This window comes from Monodelphis domestica, chromosome 4, assembly GCF_027887165.1.
Source record: "Monodelphis domestica isolate mMonDom1 chromosome 4, mMonDom1.pri, whole genome shotgun sequence".
Taxonomy (NCBI): Eukaryota; Metazoa; Chordata; class Mammalia; order Didelphimorphia; family Didelphidae; genus Monodelphis; species Monodelphis domestica.
In genome coordinates this window covers 22223410-22248465 of record NC_077230.1, presented here as the reverse complement: position 1 = coordinate 22248465, position 25056 = coordinate 22223410, and the positions used below count along the sequence as shown (strand labels likewise).

Here is a 25056-nt window from a genome sequence, read left to right as displayed (position 1 = left end):
CCCAAGACCTGATCATTCTGAAACACCTTTTCTCTCTTGGTATTCTCCTCAGGTGACTCCCAAATCTATACATCCAGCTCCATTCTTTCTGAACACACCACTATCGCCTGGACATCTCCACTCGGGTGTCCTGTTGGCATCCAAAATACCATCCAAATGGAACTTGTGTGGAGCAAGAAATGAGTGTTATTCTCAAGATGTATTTTAAGAATAGTAATAAATTATCCTGTGGAAGTTAGTAAAGCTGCCGATTCACCCATCCCCATTCATCTCCCTGCACAACAAAGGCCTTACAGCCTCTTAAGGGGTCAGAGTTGGATCTTAGGAGTTTCTCTGGGATCTCGCCTTAGGGAGGCCCCAGACTGACCTAGTCTTAGACCCCAAAGCACCCAAAGATCCCATTGTTTCAGGCTTCTCCCAGGTGGTCAAACCCCAAGGCTGGAATAATTCTTTTGCATCCATTGAAAAACATCCTCCACTCCCAAGTAATCCAGTCCAGAAAGCCTCTTCGTATAACATTCCAGTCCTTTATTTCTGGTATAATCCCTTGAGGGAAGCTTGATTGTATCAGGATTCTCCTATAAATAAGGGATTTTCCCTGTTTTTTTAGGTCCTACTTGAGGTGGTGTCCCACATTTTTCTCTCTCCCAATAAAGCATTACATTTTAATGGATGGTTCTCCCTGGTCTTAGTTTGAAAAAAGCAGTTAAAGAAGGTGTACCTTGATATTTCAAGGACCCCTTAAACTTTACTTCACAGAAACTCATTGTTCTCCTAACTTTCCAGTTTCTGTTGACAGCCAGAATTATTGACTTCACTCTCCATATCTGGCTAGATGGAAATCTAGAAATCCCCCACTTCAGGTGGGGAGGTAAACCCCATCTGAAGTCAAGTAGCTCTTTTGTCTCCAGAAGCTTTTCCCAGTATATCACACCCTCCTGAGATTGAAGCACTCCCTATGCACCAAAGCTGAAGTGGACATCTATTGTCTGGTGAAGTGGGATCTTCCCTCAGGGGGAAACCTCTCCTGTGACAAGGTCAAATCCTGGCCCTTCTACCCTCAAACTAAACAAACTGGGGATCTCTAGATTTCCAGGTTGACAATACCAAGTCATATCTTCTCTTTGGATCATCTCTTCCATGTCCTCTTCTCTTCTGTGGACATCCCTCAATGTAGAGCCTTGTTATCTCTCACCTATACTATTTTACACTCCACCTCCCCCCCCAGCTTCAGTCCATCTGCTAGATAAGTGCCAAAACAACTGTCCTAAGACACTGGTCTGACCACTTGCCTCAAAAATCTGTAGTAGTAGGGATAAAAATCTCAGGGATAAAAATCCTGCTTTTCGGTTTATCACATTTTATATAGAAGGATAACCCATTTGGTAGTGGAGACAGTTGATTATATAGGCAATGTTACAATGTCTGTTTTGCAGTTGCCATTTCAAAGTGAACTGGTACTGTGGCAAGTATGTACTCATTATGGCTGTGTTGCAGACTCTATCCCAAGTGAAGAAAAGTATTTAAGATTTGTGGTTCCTCTTAAGGCAGAGAAGATTATGGCTGTTGATACCATCATAGAAGGCATGATTAAGGCTGTGTTTGAACAACTGGTTAAGGAAAAGGGGCTAGATCTGGTTATGGGCAAGGACAATGGGCAGAGAATGTACCTCAGGAAAATGAAGGTGGCAATGAAAACAAGCCTGATGAACCTGAGAAAATCTATCCTTTGAAAAAGGCCAATTGTGGAAGAGAAATGAAGAGAGAGAGAATCAGTTCCTCTCCCCCTGGTCAGCTTCCACTGCCTCCTCCTCCTCCTGGGAACATTCCCTTTGGAATCTTCGTCTTGACAGACAGGTCCCCATCCTTGTTTCTTGCCTGACCTGGCATGCAAGTCCTCTCTCTCTTCATGCCTTTTCCACATTACACTTAAAGCTCTGTTCTGATGTTGTGACTCTTAATCTAGCTCTCCAACTTTCTTTCACATTATTGTCACAAAGTTTGTTTCATCCTGCTTATTACTGTAACCCCCTGCACCTCAAACTTCACATTGCTTCCTTTTTAGATACCTTTGAGTTTCGGAACTGTCTGATCCTCCTCCCTCTAGAGCCTTTCCTAATCCCCAGGCTCTCCAAGTCCAAGTGCTTTCTCCCCATCATATTACTGGTGTTCCTGTTGAATCTCTTCAGTAGCATCCAAGACGACAAAAATTTCATTCCTATCAGAGTGCCTTACACATACTATTTAGCAGACATTTCTGGTCCCCGAGGGTAACCAGCTTGGTATGTTTCACAGGAGAAACTCAACATTTCTCTTGATGTCTTCCAGAGCTATTTTGGAAAGAGGGGCAATTTGTCTTATTCTTAGGAATATGAAATGGCCCCAACCTTTTTTTTGAGTTACCTCCCCCCTTCACTTTTTAAACAGTGTTTGTCTTTTTATAATTTTGCCAGGTTGTCAACTTTTTTAGGGGGGAAAGGGGCAGAGGGGTACCTTCCCTTTAAGTTTGTTGCTTCTAATTGCTATGGGCCTACAGGTCAGTAATCAAGTTTATTAAAATTATTTCTATAAGAATAATAAAATGACTCTGAAAGAGAACCTGAAACTGTCCTAAGTTTGTCCAGAGATTTTTGTCATCTGGATCTTATCTCTAAACAGACACATTCAATTGTAGAGCCAAATATTTTTATCAGTTGTTTCCTTCAGTCTAGACACTCCTGAATTTTTTAAATCGAGTGATACAGAAGGACTTCATAGAAAACTTCCAGGAATATCACCACCTGTAGGCCCCGGGCTCTGTGTATTGTTTTTAACCAAAACCTCACCCTTGATCTATTTTTTGTGCCTTCCTATGAAATCCATGCATGTAGTCCCTTCCTTCTCCACTAACAAATGAAAATGGGTTGAAGGATCTTGGAGCAAGGGAGAAAAGGAATTCAAGGGGAATGATTTTCACTTTGGTCTCCATTTTTCGATTCTGTTCTTTATATTCATTTGGGTACAGTTTTTACACTTTTTATTTTATATTGATGTCGTACCAAGAATATACTCTGGGTGCTTAAAAATGTAATGGATGGCTCCTTTTTTGGGGGACGGGTCCTTGATTCAGAGCAACTAGTAATTCCTTAAGTTCTTGGAAGCTATCAAATTGAACATAGCCCATGGAAAAAAAAACTAAGCTAACAACTGTGCCCTGACTTGTTAATGGTTGTATTAATCTGTTCTTTGCATAACTGGCCATGAACCCCTTAAATAATTTATGTTGATTGTTTCTCTTCTGTTAAATACAATAGTATATTCTAATCTTATCTCCATCTATAGAAGTTGAACCAGAAAACTCAGTGTTGATAATAGTATTCCTTTTGTACAAATCCAGAATAGCTGATGTTTAAAATAAACTTTAAATTTTACAGAGCAGTTTCCATAGGTTATAGAATTTGTTCCTGATTACAATCCATAGGCTAGTCCAGTTACTTTATTAGCACTAATATAGCCTAAAATCTACTTACATATAACAGAACTTGCACATATACATAATATTAGAATAGCTATTCTTAACTGTTCAGATGAAAGTATAAATGGATGCTCGATGAATCCATATTTCTAAGCAAATGTATTAATATAGCCTTTATAAAAAGAGCTTCATTATTTATGTAGTGGATAGAGTAATGGATTTGGAGTCAGAAGGCCCTGGTTAAATTTCACCTCTGTCATTTATCTGTATTTGACCTCTGGTTAAGTGCACTTTTTCTGTACCTCAGTTTCCTCATCTGCAAAATGAGTTTGTTGGCCTATATGTTCTCTAAGGTCATTTTTAATTTTGTGTCTATGATATAAGTCTTGTCAAAGTCAATGTAACTTGTCAAAGTCCCATTATGAAGCTATAGGCACAATATTTCCCCCATCACTTACAGAAGACAACAAATGCATTTTCTATTATTAAAATCTCCTTGGCACTGCTTTAACTAAATTAATTTAAATGCTCAATGTAAGGAATACTAAGGATTTGTATGATCAGTTGAAAACGTATATAGCTGCTCAACAAATATTTGCATTTATGCCTTTATTTGGCTCAGAAGCTGTCAAACAAGCAGAGTTCAGCTTTTGTTACTTAAAGGTCTCTTCTCTCATAACTGTTTCTTAAAATATCAAAATAAATTCTCAAATTTTAGCAGGTATTTAAAATGTAGCAATATTTTAGTTATGAGAATTTTAAAAATCTCATTTCAAGTAAGTCAATAAGCAGCTAATATAAACCAGGGTATTGTCTAAAGCAGGGGTCCCCACACTTTTTACACACAGGCCAGTTCACTGTCCCTCAGACCACTGGAGGGCTGGACTATAAAAACCTAATCCCAACCCTAACCCTAACGGGGCAGCAGTATACACAGGGTGGAATCCCCTCCCCCAGATCACCACTCACCATGCTGATGTCTTCCATTGTGTGACCACATAATCCTTTGCGCGGTGCCTCATTCTAAGGCGCCATGCAAAGGATTATATCACAGGAAGTAGTACTGTATGTGAGTGATGCCACACTTTGCGGTGCTGCCACATACAGTGCTCCTCTCACTGACCACCAGAAGTGCGGTGGGGGCTGGATACATGGCCTCAAGGAGCTGTTTGGGGACCCCTGGCCTAAAGCATCAAGCATCTTCAATAAAAATAATAGTGGTGAAGTTTGATTCACTAAAACTTAAGGTACCATTTTTGTTTAGTATTTGATAGTATTTAAATTGTATTGAAAGGGAATTTAAATTTAAGGCCAAAGGCATTCACCACCCCTAATCTCAGTCTACCCACCAGGAAAGTCCATCCTAGCAGCTGCCTCTCATCACTAAGCAGGAGCAAAAAGCTCAGGATATCCTGTTTTCTCATCACTGAATTTAGAAGCCTAGGCTCATGAGCTTTTATTTTGTAAGTATCCCTTATTGGAAGACATGGATTCCAGCAAGATTTACTGCAAAGGAAACTTCTGTGAAGTAAATTGTCCTTTTGATTTACACTATAAAATCAGATTGCTGCACTGTAAAAAAAAAAATCATGGCATAGATATGGTAACATCACATTTAAGAATGATCTAAGAAATTTAAAAGGAAAAATAATTTTTAAATAAAAGTAACTAAAATACTAAAAATAGTAAAAATAATACTGTGCTAGAAGTCATAAATTAAAAAAAAAAAACACCCTCTTTTGTGCGCATGGAGATCTACATGTAATATTAAAAAACCCAATAGAACAGAGTTAACCCCATACTGGTATCCTGCATCCTCAAACTGATGTTACCACTATTTTAAGGATGAAAGAAAACCGAAGGAAAATGAAGTTAAAAGAAGAATTAAATAAAGGAAAATATAAGTCACCAGGAGAAAGGTCCATAATAGCCTCAAGGTTGGGTGAGAAGCACAGCAATATCAGGAGGCGAAAGTAAAAGAAGCCTTAGAAGGAAGACAAAGGAAAAGGTCTTGAATCTGATTCAGAACTTAATGGAGATCAAGAAGTGTGAGAATAAACTGAGGGGAACTATGTTTTTCATGTCATGTGAGTCACAACAGGTAGCATGCTGGAATTTGGGTATTTGGTATCGATGGAAGCCCAATCAACCTATGTAATTTAAAAAACAGAATTAGACAAATTATTCAAAAATATACAGGAAGATCTTATGTTGATTAGTTAATTCAGGATAATACCATTTCTAAATGTTTCCAATCTAAAAATCACTAGAAGTTTTCTCTCCTTTTAGTCAAATCAAGCATTTACTCACTACCATATCATGGCCAAGAGAACAAATGGAATCAAATGGGGACTGTTTGAGTGAAATAAATTTCTTCCAAGGCTGCAGTATCTTAATGATTTCTCAATTTTCGAAATAAAGTATTTCCCACTGATGCCACGGCAAAATATCTTGTGAACTAATTTTATCCAATGAGAAATTTCCCACTTTCTCAATGGATGAAAAATATTAACACAATATTTATAAACCACAGTCATATGTAGCACTCACAAGATGTGTTCTTAAGGCATAAATTCCTACCCACTCAAGACCTACAAAAAAGAGCCATGATTTGGTGAAGATAAACTATGAGAAGCCATGAAGGTTCAAAGAAAAGGAAACTGGCTCAACTCCAAGGTATATGATCAAGTATTTGTGGTCAAGTTTCATATATTATTGCAAATGAATGCTCCCACCAAGTTAAAGGTCATGGGAGGAATTGAGTTTATATAGAGTTTATACACACACATTAGTACTATTATTCTTTTTATAACCTAGTTTTATTAAATATTGCTTCCTTGGGATATGTTTATAACAACTCCCAGAACATTTTCATGTAAGGATTCAAAGCGGTCATATTAAAATACAGCTTCAATATAAAGTTTATCACAGTTTTACAGTATTCAAAATGACAGACCTGCCTTTAAAAAAAATGACTATTACACCCAAAACATAAGAAAACAATTAAATAAACAAGTTTGGCATTTTTCATAATTTTTGTAGTATAAAACAGAATATTAAATCTATTACTGGCAAGCTGACACTGACCTATTATCTAGTTTGAAATGTGTCCCATTTAAACACACTATACAAGATCACTGTACAAAAAGGTTGATGCGCATTTTGATGAAAGAAGTGCATCCCTGAAAAGTTTGGGTTTTTTTTTTGCCAGTTTAGTATATTTATCTCTTTTTAAAAAATCATGTCAAAATGTCCTTTTCCTTTTTTAAACTGAAGGCTTATTTCAGATTTTTTTTGTTGTTTTGTTTCATTTTTCAGCCTTGTTTAAAAACAATAGTGTCTATGGACGCCCACCAGGGGGCAGTGTAAGATTAGCCATTAAATCACGAACAGCTGGGAATATTGTGCATTCACCTGTAACAGAGAAAAATGTTAATTAGCTATCCGCAACATAGGAAAGAGGATCTTAACACAACTGGTGCTGGGGGTAGTGTCTACCTTGTAAGTAGTATTAGGAAATTGGAAAGTGAAAGAAACTTACTTTTTAATTGCCCAGATTATAGGTATCAGCAATAAGGTGATACGTGGGGTTTCTAGTCAATTCACATGTAGGGTTTTAATTTTTAAGAATCATCAACAACAAAAATTTTTCCTGGTAAAGCTTTTGCCTGGACAAGGCCTTAATAGAAGTTAGGTTTTAAGGCCATACTTGTTTCTATCCTTTGAACCTAGCAAATAAAAGGAGATTTATGCAAAATTTTCATTAAGAGCCTGCTGGCTTTGCTTAGGAAATCCACTTCAGGTAAATAAATGGTCATCCTCAGGCTCATTAGTTTTAAAGATACATAAACATGCCCTATTAAGTGAAATCTGGATCAAAACATTCCTCAAGTATTGTAACCATTAAAAGTGACTGAGAGTTTTCCCCAAGAATGCAAAAAGGGGGAAATGTTTTGAAGTTGTGACGTGTTGTTTCATGTTCTCCTGCCCAAATAAATCAGAAATTGCCAGTCTCCCTGATCTTAATTTGGTCAGTGATAATACAATAAAGACTGCAGCTATTAATGACTAGTCTACTTTCACACACGTAACACCCTGAAAGAAACTGGAATCAAATATTAGGTGTGGTTAACTGTAGTAAAATAATGATTTGGGGTTACATTTACCCTTACCTTCCATCTGGAATCAATATTGTGTATTGGTTCCAATGTAGAAGAGTGGTAAGGGCTAGGCAATGGGGGTTAAGTGACTCGTCTAGGGTCACATTGCTGGGAAGTGTTTGAGGCCAGATTTGAACCTAGGACCTTCCATCTCTAGGCCTGGCTCTCAATCCACTCAACCCAGCTGCCCCTTTGGGTTACATTTAACTTAAATTTTAATCCATAGAAATGGAAACTAGATAAGGGAAATTGGAACTTGAAAGTTTAATTAATTATATATTTTAAAATTCTCCTTTAGAATGCAAGCAATTTCTAAACAGGAAAAAAGTTTGTTTTTATATTCATGATATAATTTTTTAAAAAGAAAAATAAAAACCCTTCCCTTCCCTTCTCTTCCCTCTTAGAATCAATACTATGTATTGGTTCTAAGGCAGAAGAGCACTAAGGGCTAGGCAATGGGGGTCAAGTGACTTGCCAAGAGTCACACAGCTAGGAAAGGTCTGAGGCCACATTTGAACTCAGGACCTCCCATCTTAAGGTCTGACTCTCAATCCAGAGCCACCTAGCTGCCACCCCATAGAGTGTATAATTTTTGTAATTTATTGAAAAGTCATCATTTAAATGGGAAAGCTTGCTCAGTTAATACAAGTTCAAATCATTCTCTCCCCACCCCAAGAAAGTATATTTTTAAATTCTACAAAATACAGTAATAACACTCATCAGCCTGTGGGAAAAAAATTGTTTGTTATGAAGTTTGTTATGAAATTGTTAAGACTCTGCTAGCATTCAATCTTGATTCTTGAAGAATTCTACTTTTCGCCCAAAGAGGTGATAAGCCAAAGGAAGAAATGAAGATAGCAATATGAAAGTTGAGGAAGTCTTGCGATAAATGAAGCATAATCCTCCCTACTGCTACTGTATTTCTTATAAATTCTAATTCAATTAAAACTTGAGAGGCAGGAAGAAACTATTGTGGTTACTTCTGAAATGGAAAAAAAAAACACCTTTTTTTAATCCCTTAGTCATGAGCATGCATAATATGGGAAACCACAATTTTTCCATCACATGAAAAAAAAAACAACTGATATATAGTAAAGTATAATTTCTTCTCTTGTTCCTAGAAAAAATTTTGATAAATAACTTTAACAAAAATATGTTGAATATAATCGTTGGGAGAACAGTTTTACTTCATTTAAAACTGTAAATTGCTATCCTATTCAGATTAAAGAAAATCTTCTTTGGGAATAAGTCAAGTGGAGGAAAGTTCTCTCTTTCTGAATTAAACAAAAAATTTTTAAATAAAATTTTAACACTGCCATAAGTCAGGAATTTTAAATTGCATGCTACAAAAAAGCAAAACTGAAAGGGTTTTTGACATTTAATAACATTCTGGTTTCCTTGAAAATGTTAGGTTTCAGAGCTTCACTGAGCACTTGGTGAAAATGTTCACTTGCACCCAACCTGACACTTACATTAAGAAGCCCATACAGCAGTGATGCTAGTTGTATCAGCTTTTATTCTTCACAAAACATTTGAATATACAGAACTTTTAAAGATTATTCTATTTATCTGTTATTCATCAGCCATGAAATATGATAAAGAAACATGCATTTCAACTTTGTGAGTTACAGAGCAAGTATCAATGCTGGGGGAAGAAGGGCTATCAAGAATTTTGTTGTCCTAACTACAGTCCTCTGGCAACACGTGCTATACATAGAACTTTCTGGTAGCAGATATGGGGACAGTCCCCTTATTAAATCGTGAACAAAAGTAAAGTCTTGGCAGCAGAGAAATGAACAAAAATAACAAAGTGAGGAAGGAGATAAAGTGAAAGGCAGACATTAAGGGGGCCACAACAAAGAGAAGTGAGGAAGAGGGCGCTCTCGCATCAGAATCTTAAGACCCACGTAACAAAAAACCATCTACTCGTCATGTACCTTGTCGCGGAGGATTCATCTCTGCAAACCTCTTTAGAATGTTGCTAACCATCATGGGTGCAGCAACAGAAGAATTCTGTTGTCGGGGAATGTCTGCCTGTTGTGTTGTACCTGAAGCCATGTCATAAATAATTGGAACAATAATGCTAACGGGTTCCTGGGGAGGTACTGATGTTTTCTGAGTTAGCTGAAGCTGTAGGCAGTAGGACACACAGACAAAAGAAAAAATTAAAATATTTAATGAGATAAAAGAAAATAACTTTTAAATTTAAGAAAATTGCTATTACTTTACAAAGAAAATGAGACAATGTATATACACTTGAATTCGTTAGTTTCTGAGAAGCTTAAAACATGTTTGCTTTATCAGTCATGTCTAAATTAACTATTGCAAGACTCAACTTCCTCTTCCCATACTGGCTTCGAAAATAATAAATTTCTGTTATTGCATTCTAATACTCACTTATGTGAGAGGCACTGGGGATACAAAGACACATATGACACAGGCGCTCTCCTGCTGATTACCATCTAATTGTAATTATAACTGCTACTCAGAGCTGACAGGATATTCTGGTGGAGTTACCTAGGCAGTATCTGGAAAGAAGAGGACTAGAAGTTTGGAGGATATATTTGGGACGCTTGATGACGAATGAGGAAGCCAAGGGAAGGATGGGGATGTCCAAGAAATAAAGTACAATTAGAGGAGAGGACACAGGTCTCCATTGGGAAATAAAGACATCATGACTTTAGAAAGTTATTCCTGTATAGTCATGAAGACACAAGATAGACAGCAGGGGTCGAATAGATCAAGGTGTAGAAACAGAAGATCAAATGCCAACTTATTAACTGAATAGTCTGGACTTCACACATGAAATTCAAGCTTTCGAAGTGCAGAAAACTAGATTTATAATTTGGTTCTCTGTTTCCGTAAGGGACACAATCTTACTTAGTCACCACAAAAGTGCCTCATTTACCTCCAATCACTTTAAATTCAGATATTGGATAATACTTACAAAAAACAGCATTTTGGATTTGAGTACTACAGCAGGTGTTCCAGGAGGTGCAATAGGTGGTGCACTGGGAGGAATTGTAAGACAGAATTGCACATTCCATTTCAATTGTGTAGCTTGATCAGGGAACTATATTTGGAAATAAAAAGAAAGTAATTGATAAGGCTATGTAAATTGTATCCTGGCATGGAATCTCTATTTGGCATTAGATGTTACAAGATCACAAAAATATGTTATTTTCTATATTTTAATGAACTTACAATTAGACAGTTATGGATTGACATACAATTACATTGCCTATTCCCTTCCCTAAACATAAAATCTTGAAATAGTTAATTTTTTTCCACATTACTTCTCTTGTAAATTAAAGAGTTCCTCTTGATCAGGAGGTCCAAAAACTATTCTGAAAATTTGGTTAGGGTAACTTAAGATGTATGAACAATGCCTCAAAAGAGGTAGGGTATTATGAAAAATTTAACAATGGTTAATTGTTCTAATGGAGACTTCAAAGCAAAAATTGCCATGTTTAGTTGGTTGATTTTCCATGCAGCCCAGGATTTAAGGAACACAGACTAGAAGGGTTGGTTTGTCTAACTTTATTCATTATACATTTGCCCTTAACAGAATTCTCAGAGGTCTATTGTTCATCAATCTGTTAAACAATTATTTAAGCTAATTATCATCTCTTTATCCTATAACATTTTCTTAGAGGTAACTTGCTAGTTTTCTATCTACTATGTTAAATGGTGGTTCCTTTACTTTGTTGCTTTTCAAATTATTTCCTTTTTAATTTGTCAGTCAGCCTTACCTTCTGTTTCCTATCTTTATTAGTGTCATTGTGACTCAAAATATTTTAAGACTTTGCCACATGGAACACGGAACCAAATTCCCTTTGAAATTATCCTTAAATATATGAATCTGGTATCACATTCATGTAGGTACTTCCTATCAAGTGCAGGTCACAATCCCTTCATGCCTTCTAATATTATGCAATCCTTGTTCATGTAGTTATGCAAACGTGCTATAGAAGACCTACCTAACAAGCTTCTTAAATCCCCTCTTTCAGTTCTTTTATTTTCTCCAGGGTACCCATGTGAAACTTAGATCATTCATCTATGGGCTTGAATTTTCACTACAGACGAGTCTGTTTCCATTTACAGACATGTATGACCTCCATGGTATTTTTTATATAACTTTTCACAGGCTTATGTCATTGCTGTTAATACTCTATAGCCTACTTATACCTGATGTACTAAGAGTCCATCACTTATCATTTTGATTCTTCTGAGAGCTGATATTTTGAAGCCATATATGTCATCAGGGGGGAAAAAGGTGGGCTTCAGCAACAGGGAACAGTTTGAGAACACTGAAAGCATTATGTAATTTCCCACATAAGATCCTATTCAACTCTGGGCTTAGCTCACTGTCCACCTGAAGCATGGGTCCAAAATATTAACATAAACATTGATGGAGAAGCCAAATGGGCTATCTGGACAGTGGCAAGACATAGGCTAGGCTACCTCCATTGTAAACCTCAAAATTTCTTAGACTTATAAATGTTGGAAATTTCACCATTGGGAAATTTCATACTTGAAAAATTCCCTATTGATAGTGGGTCTTGGCTATTGGAATGTGAACCCCATTGGCATGAGAGTTTCCCCCTCCTACCTTCTTAAGATTACTTTAGGACAGAAACCTTTTGCTGAACAATGGAAAGGACTTTGACCTATGCTTAAGCATAGAACAGGAATTTCTTTGAGTCATGATTGATTTTAGAATTGATACAATGGAGATACTTGGAATCAATCTCCACCCTATTCAGTCCTAACAGGATTGAGTAAGGGCTGCAGCCTAGATCAAAATTTAATTATTCCAATCTCTACCCTACTCAGGTTAACAGGATTTAGAAAGGGCTGTAGCAAAGGAGCAAAGATTTAATCATTTGAAAATATGACCTTCAACAGACATGTGCAAAGCCTCTGGGCGGTCCTGGGTTAAGCTAGAGCCTCCATTGACACAAGGAAATTGATGGACAGTGATTGGTAGATGTGAGAACTGAGGGGAGGCAACTTGGATGGTTTCCTTAAAGATCAGGGGGGTCTGAAGACTGGGGGGTGGTTGAGGAGTTGGTCGGAGTGGTGGCAGTGTACTCTGAGAAGCTTGCTCTGAAGGAAGCTAAAAGTGGGGGCCTCTGAGACTGTTTCTCCATTTTGGTCACGTGAGTAATAGGGACTGATCTTTTTTCTTTGCCCCAGCTATCTAAGGGCTTGGGCCTTTTGGCCCAGCCTAAACAGAAGGGGTATTTAAGCCCTATTCCCTTCTCTCCCCTTTCTCTCTCCCTCTATCTCTCTATCTCTAATTCCTTTCCTCCTCCTATTGAAATTAAACTCCATAAAAGGTTGACAGCTGATTTGAGTTTTCATTTAGGAATTACATAGCTGAATTCCTTGGCGACCTTAAATTAATATATATCAGTCTTTTAAAGTGATTCCCTTGTCACACCATTTTCAACTACTTTGTTTTCTCAATGCAAACAGTTAGACAAGCCTTCTGTATTTCTATAGATTTCAGTTTAGAATAGTGTTCTAGTGAGCAATACAATTAGTATAATATCAGCTATAACAAAAGTTTGGAGAACCTTTCATTTGATAAAGAATTCTTTTAAAACATTTAATAATTTTTTTTTCAGTTATCAAGCTTTTTTCCCCCTCTGACCCCTGTGGAAAAAAAGAAAAACAAAATATACTTGCAATAAATATACAAAGTCAAGCAAAATAAATCCCTACATTAGCCTCATCCTAAAATGTGCCTATTTTATATATTTAGTACACCATATTGCTGTCAGAAGTAAGGCAGCTTTTTTCACCACCCATCCTCTGGAAACATGGTTGATGATTGCATTGGTCAAAGGCCTGATCTCAAAATTATCCTATTTTCAATTTTGAGGTAATCCATGATGTAAATTGTTCCCCTAGATGTTTTCATTTTGTTCTTCATAATTAGTTTAGTCATTTCCCAATTGATGGGTATGCCTAGTGAATTCTTTTATACGAGTTTTGTGAAAGATATCTTCTATGACACTAATACCTTCACATATTTGGCCTGCTTTCTGATGCACTTAGGCAATACTCATGGGCACTGGGTAAAATTTGTTATAGCTATATACCTGTCACAGAACAACTTCTCAAAGTACCTCCCCCATGACTATGCTTAAATTATGCAATTTTACACTCTACACAAGATTCTACACTTTAACCATATGTTACAGAGAAACCTTTTGGGGAGAGACTTCAAAGTTTCATTTTGTTCTATCAAGTCGAATTTAAAAATTAAATACTCAACGTGGAAAATTGTTATTGCATATAATTGGTAAAATAAAATCTTTACAAAAAGAAACTAAATATGCATAGTGGAATTTTTTTACAGTTCTTAGCCAGTATGACCATAAAGTTAGAATTTCCTATACAAAATTATTGTTAAAAAGCAGCCTTGTTCCCTTCTCTTGTAATATTGAGATATTTTATAGCAAAGAAGTATACAGTAAGCACTTCATAAATGTTTATTGAAGTATATATGAATAGCAGTTATATCTTCTTGCTTACTCCAAAAATTTTTGTGATTCCCCCCATTATTTCAGCCATACCCTCTTTAGAGCTTAGAAGTAAATCTGAGTGTCTTTAAAATTGTGTGATACATATTTAATCACAGATTGTTAAAGCCAAAATGTAATTCAGAACACCTTGTCAACAAACTTTTAAAGCCAGAACTATATGCTTGACACTAGGGCTAAGGATTAGATGCCAGAAAGCCAAAGTCCAGGGAAGTGGAGTCACCAAATCAGGGTTAGCTATTGGCAAAAAGGACCTTGAATATAGCTTTCCTGACTCCCAAGTTCAAAACTTAATGTAGCACTATCAGTGCCATTGTCACTTCCTCCTAAAGTTGGTCCATTACTGGAGATTTGAGGATCTAAATGCAGCTGACAACAAAAGCATCATCCCAGGCAGCTGTGCCAGTCGGGCTGCCATCTTCCCTATGATCTCTATCAGGAGTGCTTTCAGAAGATCCAACTTCAAAAATTCTCATAACAAGATCGTGAAGCCTCATTGCCTCCTCAATTGCCTTCTACTGTTTAGAGAAGTGACACTGCCATCTTCTATCATTCTCCCTTCTAACACTTTGTAAAATAATTTCTATGACAAATGTGAGCTGCCCTTGGACTCCATGCTTGGCAAAAAGATGAAGTATTTCTTCTCCTGAGCCCAATGATTGTAATGCTTCAGCAACATCAGTTAACTGCTCTAAGAAATGATCAGGTTGCTCAATTTCTTTTTGTTCATTCTCCATTGTTTTCAAAGCCAACAGTCAAGTTAAACATCAGGATGGAGATGCTATAATTGTATTTAGTGTTATCTTCTCATCTTTATTTTTCTTTACTGTATTTCTGCTCTAACTAGTTGATGCTGACCATACATGGATTTTTGAGGTTCCCCCCATTTAAAGACAGAGAAATCAAGGTCCAAAGAGGTTAAGTGATTTGTTCAAGGTCAGACAAATATTGGAGAGGGGACTTGGCACCAGCTTTTCTGAAGCCCATTTTCTTTCCACTCTGGTATTCTGCTGCCTTTACCATAAACAACAGTCCCAGGTCTCCATTTTTTTCCCAAACCTTTGATAAAGTTTTAAGCTAACCAGGTTCACAATACAGGCAATTTAGTCAAATAATCCCCATTCCTATTTTTTGCAGTAAAATATCTCTAGGGGTAGAAAGGTAACTAAATAACCACAGAATTAGAAAATAGACCTACTGCTTTTCTTCAAGTCCTATTTTTGTTTATACCTCCATACATGTATATACATATGTATGTATATATACATGGGTTTTATCAGCATCACAACAGACAGGTCTTGCTTTTTTCCTAACAACTCACCAGCTCAAGTTTCATGATGTGCACACAGTCCCTGAGGATATGTGTTGGAGCCCCTAATAGCTTGGTGAAGGCTATTAGTGTGTTGGCTTTAAATGGTGGTCCTGCAACCTAAAGAAAGGAAATAAGCAACACAATAGTATATATGTCAGACCTTTGGGAAGGGAAAGACTTTAAAACCAAGCAAGACTTAGAAAGAGTCACAAAATGTAAAAAAAAAATAATTTTGACTACATCAAATTAAAAAGCTTTTGTACAAACAAAACCAATGTAACTAAAATCAGAAGGGAAGCAACAAATTGGGAAACGATCTTCATAAAAACCTCTGACAAAGGTTTAATTACTCAAATTTACAAAGAACTAAATCAATTGTACAAAAAATCAAGACATTCTCCAATTGATAAATGGGCAAGGGATATGAAAAGGCAGTTCTCAGCCAAAGAAATCAAAACTATTAATAAGCACATGAAAAAGTGTTCTACATCTCTTATAATCAGAGAGATGCAAATCAAAACAATTCTGAGGTATCACCTCATACCTAGCAGATTGGCTAACATGACAGCTATGGAAAGTAATGAATGCTGGAGGGGATGCAGCAAAGTAGGGAAACTAATTCATTGCTGGTGGCATTGAACATTCTGGAGGGCAATTTGGAACTATGCCCAAAGGGTGATAAAAGACTGTTTGCCCTTTGATCCAGCCATAGCACTGCTGGGTTTGTACCCCAAAGAGATAATAAGGAAAAAGACTTGTACAAGAATATTCATAGCTGCGCTCTTTGTGGTGGCCCAAAACTGGAAAACGAGGGGATGCCTATCAATTGGGGAATGGCTGAACAAACTGTGGTATATGTTGGTGATGGAATACTATTGTGCTCAAAGGAATAATAAAGTGGAGAAGTTCCATGGAGACTGGAACAACCTCCAGGAAGTGAAGCAGAGTGAAAGGAGCAGAACCAGGAAAACATTGTACACAGAGACTGATACACTGTGGTACAATCGAACATAATGGAATTCTCCATTAGTGGCAATGCAATGTCCCTGAACAATCTGCAGGGATCTAAAAAACACTATCCACAAGCAGAGGATAAACTGTGGGAGTAAAAACACCAATGAAAAGCAACTGCTTGACTACAGGGATTAAGGGGACATGTCTGAGGAGAGACTCTAAATGAACATTCTAATGCAAATACCAACAACATGGAAATGGGTTCGAATCAAGAACACACGTGAAACCCAGTGGAATTGCACATTGGCTATGGGAAGGTGGGGGGGGGAAGGGAGAGGAAAAGAAAATGATCTTTGTCTCCAATGAATAATGTTTTGAAATGACCAAATAAAATATTGTTTAAAAAAAAAAGCTTAAAAAAAATGAAAGGAAATAAGCAATTATTTTTCATTCCAAAATGACTTTCACTTTTTAAAATGCCTAATTTACAAAAACAAAATACATACTCTTGTTTCAAAGAATTTCTCCAAAACTTGAAGTTCATCTGGTTTCCATTGTCCTGCATTTTCAGGTGTTACTTTTAGCTGAAGAGTCTGGTTGGTTTTGGGGCTGAGAGCAACTCTGCACTTAAGGGCATCCGTTTTAAACATAATAACTCCAGGTTCATTGGAATTTATTAGTTGTAACTACAATAGAAAAACAATTTATATAATTATTAGCATATACAGGAGAATATAGAAGCATTGAATAATACTGGGACAACATGATAGAAAAGAAGACCACACGATCAGAAAATGTAAACAGTTAAGACTAAAATGCTTATAGTTAAATGACAGCTTCTTAAAACATTCACTGTATTTACTCCTTTGACACTTAAATAAATGATAATATTTATTACTGGCCACAAATTTCACAAAAATTTAATATGCATATTTAAAAGTATTTTAATTAAAAATTCTGGTAACCATTCCTTAAACATTTTTAGACATGTAAAAGGAACTACTGAATTTTGTTGACATTACTTGACTTAAAATGATGGAATTTCTATAGATGCATAAGTTGTTAGAATCCTGAAAGTCTTCAGAAGAAAATATCCGTATTTTAATGAGGCTGAATGGCAGAACCTATAGGAAAGTTTAGTTAAGCACTTCAGTGTGAAGATGAAATCTGTAATATAGAAACTATAAAAAGCTGAAGCATGACACTATTACATCAGAAAACATAAATAAAATCCATTCATAATGCTAATATTAAGGGAAGGTATCTGAGTTTGACTGGCTTAATAATATTGGGGAAATCACTTTACATTCTGCTGTAGGGAGGAAAAGATCCACATTCTACAATTAAGGATATTTCCTTTCAAAATTCATTTTGCTTGTGAAATTATAAATAAAACCATAAATACCGTTTCTTGTTGGATAATCCTTTGAAGGTGTCGTCTCATGATAACTGATCCAAGGAATCGCTCAAGTGGGGAGCAAAGGTAACTACCAGCCAGGCCAGGTACAAGTCCCGGAGTAGGAGAGGGTAAAAGTAAAATATTCAAGGCACTGTGAGTGAGGATGGTAGGTATGGATGCAGCCCAAGAGCGCTGAGGTAGTTTACGAGGTGGAGGCATGTTGGTTGGCATTGTTTGAGAACCTTTTGAAAAAGAGAATTTGTTATTAATTAATTTCCATTCTCAATGACAATTTTATGTTAATTTATTTTCTCTATATAGTTTTTCCTATTTAAAAAACAAACTATGTGTATTTCTGGTTGAGTACCCTTATAGCACAGATCTAGTGCGGCAGCAAATATGACACTAGCAATATAAAAATCTCAAAAGTATGAGCCATTATTTTTTGACTCTATTGAACTGAAAAGAATTTACAAAGTTGCTGCAGATGAATAGTCACTCTTGCTAATCTCTTTATTCTGTGACTATAGGCCTGTTACTGAGTAATCCATTTCAAAAGATTTCCCCTCCCCCAATTTTTTAAAAAAATTCATGACCTTGAATATGTGAATCTTAGAAACTACGCAGACTGTTCTTTAGAAGAGATGGTCTAGCTATCCCCTTATTGTAACAATGGAAATATTTGGTCTAACAAGAATCAGGAATGCATTGGGAACTTTTAAATTACTCCACCCTAATTAGACATACTTTAGGGGAAGATAAAGTTGTAAACTCCTGATTAAACAATGAAGGTACTTAACTCATACCTTATAGTGAAGCTAGAGCCTAAGTACTTGTAAAGGTTAAATTAATCACAAAAAGGTCAAGTAACTTACAAAAGGCAAGCTTAACAAAGAGGTATGAAATACTCAGAAGATATAATCTAACCAGAGAAGGTGAGAACCAAAGAAGGTGAGAACCAAGAATGGGCAGTCCTGGAAAAAAGTGTCTACTGTGATTGGTAGGCATGACAATTTAGGGGAGGTGACATAAGAGAAAATTCTCTTTAAAAGGAGGCTAAGGAATAGTTCAGAGGGAGTTTGGAGTGGAATTGGATTCTGAACTCAGTTCAGGAGATTCAGTGGAGGACTGGAGCTTGCTTGGAAATTGTCTTGTGGTGAGTGATAAGACTGACTCCCTCTCCCCTAGGCTCAGGGAGGCCACTTTGGCCTAGGCCTTTAACTACTTCTTGGCCCAGCCTGAGCCAGAGCAGTTTAAATTAATTCTCTCTCTTTGTCTCTCCCTTAATTCCTTCATTTATATTAATTAACATCTCCATAAATCCCCAGCTGACTTGGGGTATTTTTCATATTTGGGAATTTCCCATGGCAACCACTTATTTAGATTTTAAGTCAAAAGACTAAAATTATCCTTACAATATCAGCATACCATACTACAGTCTGCATAAACTTAATGATAAGTGCAAAGAAAGGCTTTTAGAATTTCATGAGATCATTAACAGTTTAGGGATGGAAGGGATCTCCGGCCCCATCTAATTCAACTCCTTTTTTTAAGCACACTGAGGCTCAGAAAGAAGTGACTTGTCCAAGGTCACAAAGTCTCAATATTTTGGCAAAACTTATGTAAACCTCTCTCCTAAACCATGGATGGGGCAGCTAGGTAGTGCAGTGGATAAAATGCCAGGCCTAGAATCAAGAAGACTCTCCCTCCTTAATTCAAATCTGGCTTGATACCCTGGACAAGTCACGTAACCCTGTTTGCCAACTCAGTAACAACAAAGCAAGAATGGACTGGTCTTTTTGAGGGAATTTATCACCAGATATTACTGTTCTCTTTTGATCTTCAAATTTTCAGTTAAATATAAAATGACAAATTATTTTTCAGAAACCCTTTATAAAAAGAAGCTACATCATCAGTCAAGACTCTAATAAGCTTTTGTTATCAAATTCTTTTAAACGTAAGAACATATTCAATTGATCAGTATATAAGAAAGATATGGTGACATTGACATGCAACACAATAATTATATTTACTTGTTCCAGCCCGAGGGGAATGAGAAGCATCTGGAATAGGAGAATGTAGAGATGGATTGGCTGGTGACATTCCAGGCATTCGTGTTGCTGGTGAGGGACCTGACACTTGAGGGGACCCTGGCCAATTTCCTGCTCTTCCACTTGGTGACACCATGGTATATGGTGAACTCGGATCAATAGTACCTGTGTAAATTGCAAAGTTATTCTTATTTCAATTATTCATAATGAGAAAGTGTTCAAACAAATGTGAAATCTATTTCTGGTTCAACACCCATGATTATCCTTAATACTTTCTTTTCAGAGCAAAGATATTAATTAATGACTATCCAATTTGATTCCCCCCCTCAACTGAAGATGACTACATCCTAACATGCTTCTTTAGATTCTATTATGTGTACTTTACCAGATGGAGTAACATCTGGTTGCACCACCATCATAATGACCGAGAAAGGGTACAAATTACCTAAGCAAATGCTTTATGCCATAATATCACTGCCATACACAATTAACTCACTAGACCTAAAGAGCATATTCAAATAGGTTCAAGGGGACCAGGGACCTCATTTTACATCCTTTATACCAACTAGCACATACCATAATATTTATGTTTATAGGATGCTTTAAATTTATACGGTGCTTTTAGATACATGGACATTTGATCCATACAATCACTCTGTGAAATTGATGAGAATTGAAATTATTTGCTCAAGGTTGCCTTCCAAAACAATAAAGTAGATTTTAAATATGTTTTTCCTCTTTTGTTTCCCTTATCCAAAAATCCTATCCTAACACATAAGCAAAGAAAAGAGAGAAATGGGATTAGGGCCCATGTCTTTGGATTTTCTGCTCAGTTCTTTTTTCCACTAGCTGATATTATACATAAAGCAAATTTTCTTGGATCTACTTTATTATACCAAGGAAAGGCTGACAACATTGAAAAAAAGGATGATTAAGATTTTCTTCATTTGACAGAGATTAGATTTGCTAATGTGATTAGATTATGATGCTGCTCTCTTTCTGAACATACATATTTTTTTTCGTAGAAACCTTTATTATATCTTTTTATTATGAACTTGACAAATATCAATAAACATAAAGATTTCCTTTAAAAAACAACAGAGAAAGGAGGCTTGCATGTGAAACTATAAATTTGTACTATATTTTTATTTTTCAAAAGTATTATTTATTTAAATTTAACATGGAGGTACCAATTCTGTCCTAACAGTCTATATGTCTACTCAACTTCCTTTCATTCGCTTCTGTGTACTTTCTAAATGTTTTATTGATGCTTTTTATTCTCTCTTCCCCCTCCCCCCTTACTCCTTATTATATACACTCTGCATTTCTACCTTCCCTACAATTCTTCACCACAAAATAAAAACCCTCTCTTATAATAAATTAAGTAGCCAAGCAAAACTGGTTTACTCTGAAAATGTCCTCCTCTTGTAGATATTCTTAAAAGAGACATTTCTTTACAAATATATAGTCCTTCTTCTGGCTTTATCTATCAGTCTGAATTTGTTCCTAAATGCACATTTTAGAAAAACGTTTGACTTTTTATCACTAGTTTCTAGGTGAAGACTTACCATGTGGACTGGCAAAGCTGGCCCCTGGTCCTATAGAGATTCCATGTGAGGAAGGGGGAGGAGTTGGAACAAATGATGCTGGTGATGGAGCTCTCAAAGCACCACTAGGTGAACTAGCAGCATGCAGATTTCCTAATCAAAGGAAAATTAATCACTGAAAAGCTTTCATTATTTTACAGATACTTCAATAATTAAAGAAAACTCTCTCTTTATTAGTGTAGATATCTGCCCTAATGATCTAGATTATAATCCCTAGAGAACACAGAATATCAATGGGGGGGAGAATCAGGTGGCCATCTTTCTGGTGATGAATCTTTATCAGGCTGTTCCTTTGGCTATCTTTCTACTGCTAGGCCAAAATATGATGGCTTTGCAAGTTGGTAATCATTACATAAATATAAATATACATATATATGTTCAAAATATATTCAAATATATTTGTTCAAAATGTTCATATATTAAAGAAATAAACAATAAGGCATAAATGATGCAAAAGACAGAAGATCAATCAGTAGGAAGAAGACAGGATGACAAGTTACAAAGCATGACTAAGGCAAATAATATTTAAAAAGTTGGGTGCTTACCAATACACTTACTGCTTCTAATAATGTTACTTGAAGGCAAAACATAACAAGTGGTATCTTACCTGGGGACTGTGTGTGCATCATAGAAGGAGACTGGTTGACTGTACTATGATAAGATGTAGGTGGTGAAGTAAGAGGATAAGCTCCTGATGGCCCTGGCTGCTTTGGAAATGGCTAAATGTTTAAAAATAAAATTGAAAAATAAAAGTTGGCATAAAACTCAGACCTACCCAGTGAAGACACATACAAATATGAAAATAAAGAGCTAATCTAAACTCCAAACAAATGAATGTTTAAAAATTCCTTTCAAAGGTTATAAGAAGCTTTCAAACTGTAAAAATTCCCCTTCTAAAAAGGGAGAGGAAAAAGATAATTCAACATATTAAGAAGTCTATTTATTTTTTCTACTTGAGCTTATGTGAACCATACTCCCCCAAAATTTCTGCTTTCCTCCTAATCTTGGTAACACTACTTTTATTTCTACAAAGCCTTTTAAATTTGATGAAATCAAAATTATCCATTTTACATTTCAATGCTTTCTATCTCTTGTTTATTCACAAATTCTTCTCCTATCTGTAGATCTGATAGTTAATATGTTCCTTGTTCTAATTTGCTTGTGATATCTCCCTTTATGTCTAGGTCATGTATCCATTTTGATCTCATCTTGGTAAATGGTGTAAGATACTGGTCTATGCTAGTATCTGTCAGATTGTTTTTCAGTTTTCTCAACAATTTTTACCACAGAATTCTTATCCCAAAAGCTTGATTGTTAATTTTTTAAAAAGATAATTTATTTTCCCAATACATGTAACAACAAGTTTCAACATATGTATAGCCCCCAGTAATGAGAGCAAGCCCCAATAAAATCAGAGTCCTCAGCTAGAAATCACAAAGCATGTAGTCTGCTCCCCAGCATCAGAAAAGCAAACTTTCCCTCTCCCCAAATACTAGTTTTTCAGCCCAGAAAATAATAATACAAGAGTTCTGTGAGAAGAACATATCATACATTGATATGCTGACATGTGATTTATTATCCAATAGAAAACACTACTTAGAGCCACTAAGGCAGTCTATATCCATTGTTTCCATCTTGTAAATCATTACCAATCTTTGATCTTGCCAAAGGTTTACCTAATCTTCTTAGGCTAAAACTGTAAGATCCAAATTGTCCCTGTCCCACTCTCAGATATAGCAAGCAATTTGATTCATACATGTTATTATCATGTATAAAGTTATACATGTCATACACGTTGATTTATACATGTATTGTCATGCAAAACATACTTCCATATTGGTCATTGTTGTAAGAGAATACTCATATCCCCCCCCCCCCCAATAAAAACACAAATAAACTAATGTGAAAAATAGCATGCTTCGGTCTGCATTCCAACTCAGCAGTTCTTTCTCTGGCAGTCGATAGCATTTTTTGTCATAAGTCTTTCAGAATTGTCCTGGACCACTGTACTGCAGAGAGTAGTTAAGTCTTTCACAGTTGATCACTGTATAATATTGCTATTACTGTGTACAATGTTCTCCTGGTTCTGCTTATTTCACTCTGCATCAGTCCATGTAGCTATTTCAAGTTTTTTCTGAAATCAGTCTGGTAAGCATTTCTTATAGCACAATAGTATTCCATCACTATTATCTAGGACAATTTGTTCAGCCATTCCCCCACTGATTGACATTCCATTAAATTCTAATTCTTTGCCACCAAAAAAAGAACTGTTCTGAGTTTATTTTTGTATCCTGAAACCTTTGCTAAAGTTATTATTTCAACTAGTTTTTAGTTGATTTTCTAGGATTTTCTAAGTATACCATCATATCATCTGCAAAGAGTGATAGTTAAGTTTCCTCACTGACTACTTTTAATTCCTTCAATTTCTTTTTCTTCTCTTACTGCAAAGTTGGCATTTCCAGTACAACATTAAAGAATACTGCTGATAATGGGCATCCTTGCTTCACCCCAATTCTAACTTATCTCTATTGTAGTTACTAATTGCTAAAGGTTTCAGATAGATACTACTTATTGTTTTAAGGAATGGCCTGTTTATTCCTGTGCTTTCTACTGTTTTTAATGGTAATGGGTACTGTATTTTGTCAAAGGTTTTTTCTATATCTATTGAGATAATCATGTGATTTCATTTAGTTTATGGTCAATTATGCCAATAGTTTTATTAATATTAAACTGGCCCTGCATTCCTGATATAAATCCCACCTGGTCATAATGAATGACCTTGGATATATATTGCTGTAGTCTCCCTGCTAGTATTTTATTTAACTTTTTAAAAATCTATATTCATTAATGAAATTGGCCTATAATTTTCTTTCTCTGATTTTGTTCTTTCTGGATTAGGTAACAGTACTACAATATTATTGTCATAAAAAGAAATCGGTAGGACTTCTTCTTAGCCTAATTTTCCCTTGTGAATTCATCTGGCCCTGGGGATTTTTACTTAGGGAGTTCTTTTGATGGCTTGTTCAATTCCTTTTTCCGAGATGAGATTATTTAAATTATTCTATTTCCTCTTTTGTTAATCTGGACAATTTATATTTTTGTAAACATTTGTCCATTTCACCCAGACTGTCAGGTTTAATGGCATATTATTGGGCAAAGTAGCTCCTAATGATTGCTTTAATTTCCTCTTCATTGGTGATGAATTCACCCTTTTCGTTTTCAATACTGGCAATTTGATTTTCTTTTTTCCTTTTTTAATATTAAATAAACAATGTTCTATCCAGTTTACTTGTTTTTTCATAGAACAATTCCTAGCTTTTAAAAATTATTTCAATGGTTCTCTTACTTTCAGTTTTGTTAATTTCTCCTTTGATTTTCAGGATTATTAATTTATTCTTTAATTGGGGATTTTTAATTTATTTTTCTAGTTTTTTGGTTTTTTTTTTTAGTTCCATGCCCAATTCACTGATTTGATCTTTACTTTTGCCAACACAAAGTTACTACAATCTTTATATGGCCACACTGCCTATCATTCCAAGTTCAACACTGACTTTTTCATCCTTCT

The 25056-nt window shown here is 35.9% G+C and overlaps 1 protein-coding gene across 1 annotated transcript in view; it reads right to left on the bottom strand.

Moving 5' to 3' along the window:
• Nucleotides 1-6257: 6257 nt before the first annotated feature.
• The window catches only part of MED14 (mediator complex subunit 14), an 81350-nt gene continuing 62551 nt past the window's right edge, over nucleotides 6258-25056 (bottom strand). Inside the window, exons 23-31 of the mRNA XM_001366663.5 lie at nucleotides 22099-22210; nucleotides 21453-21584; nucleotides 19867-20049; nucleotides 17840-18075; nucleotides 16941-17120; nucleotides 15490-15597; nucleotides 10562-10687; nucleotides 9552-9744; nucleotides 6258-6868 (exon numbers count right to left, since the gene is read on the bottom strand). Coding sequence (XP_001366700.1) covers nucleotides 6795-6868; nucleotides 9552-9744; nucleotides 10562-10687; nucleotides 15490-15597; nucleotides 16941-17120; nucleotides 17840-18075; nucleotides 19867-20049; nucleotides 21453-21584; nucleotides 22099-22210 — 1344 coding nt within the window. The 3' untranslated portion in view covers nucleotides 6258-6794. The remainder of the gene's footprint in view (nucleotides 6869-9551; nucleotides 9745-10561; nucleotides 10688-15489; nucleotides 15598-16940; nucleotides 17121-17839; nucleotides 18076-19866; nucleotides 20050-21452; nucleotides 21585-22098; nucleotides 22211-25056) is intronic.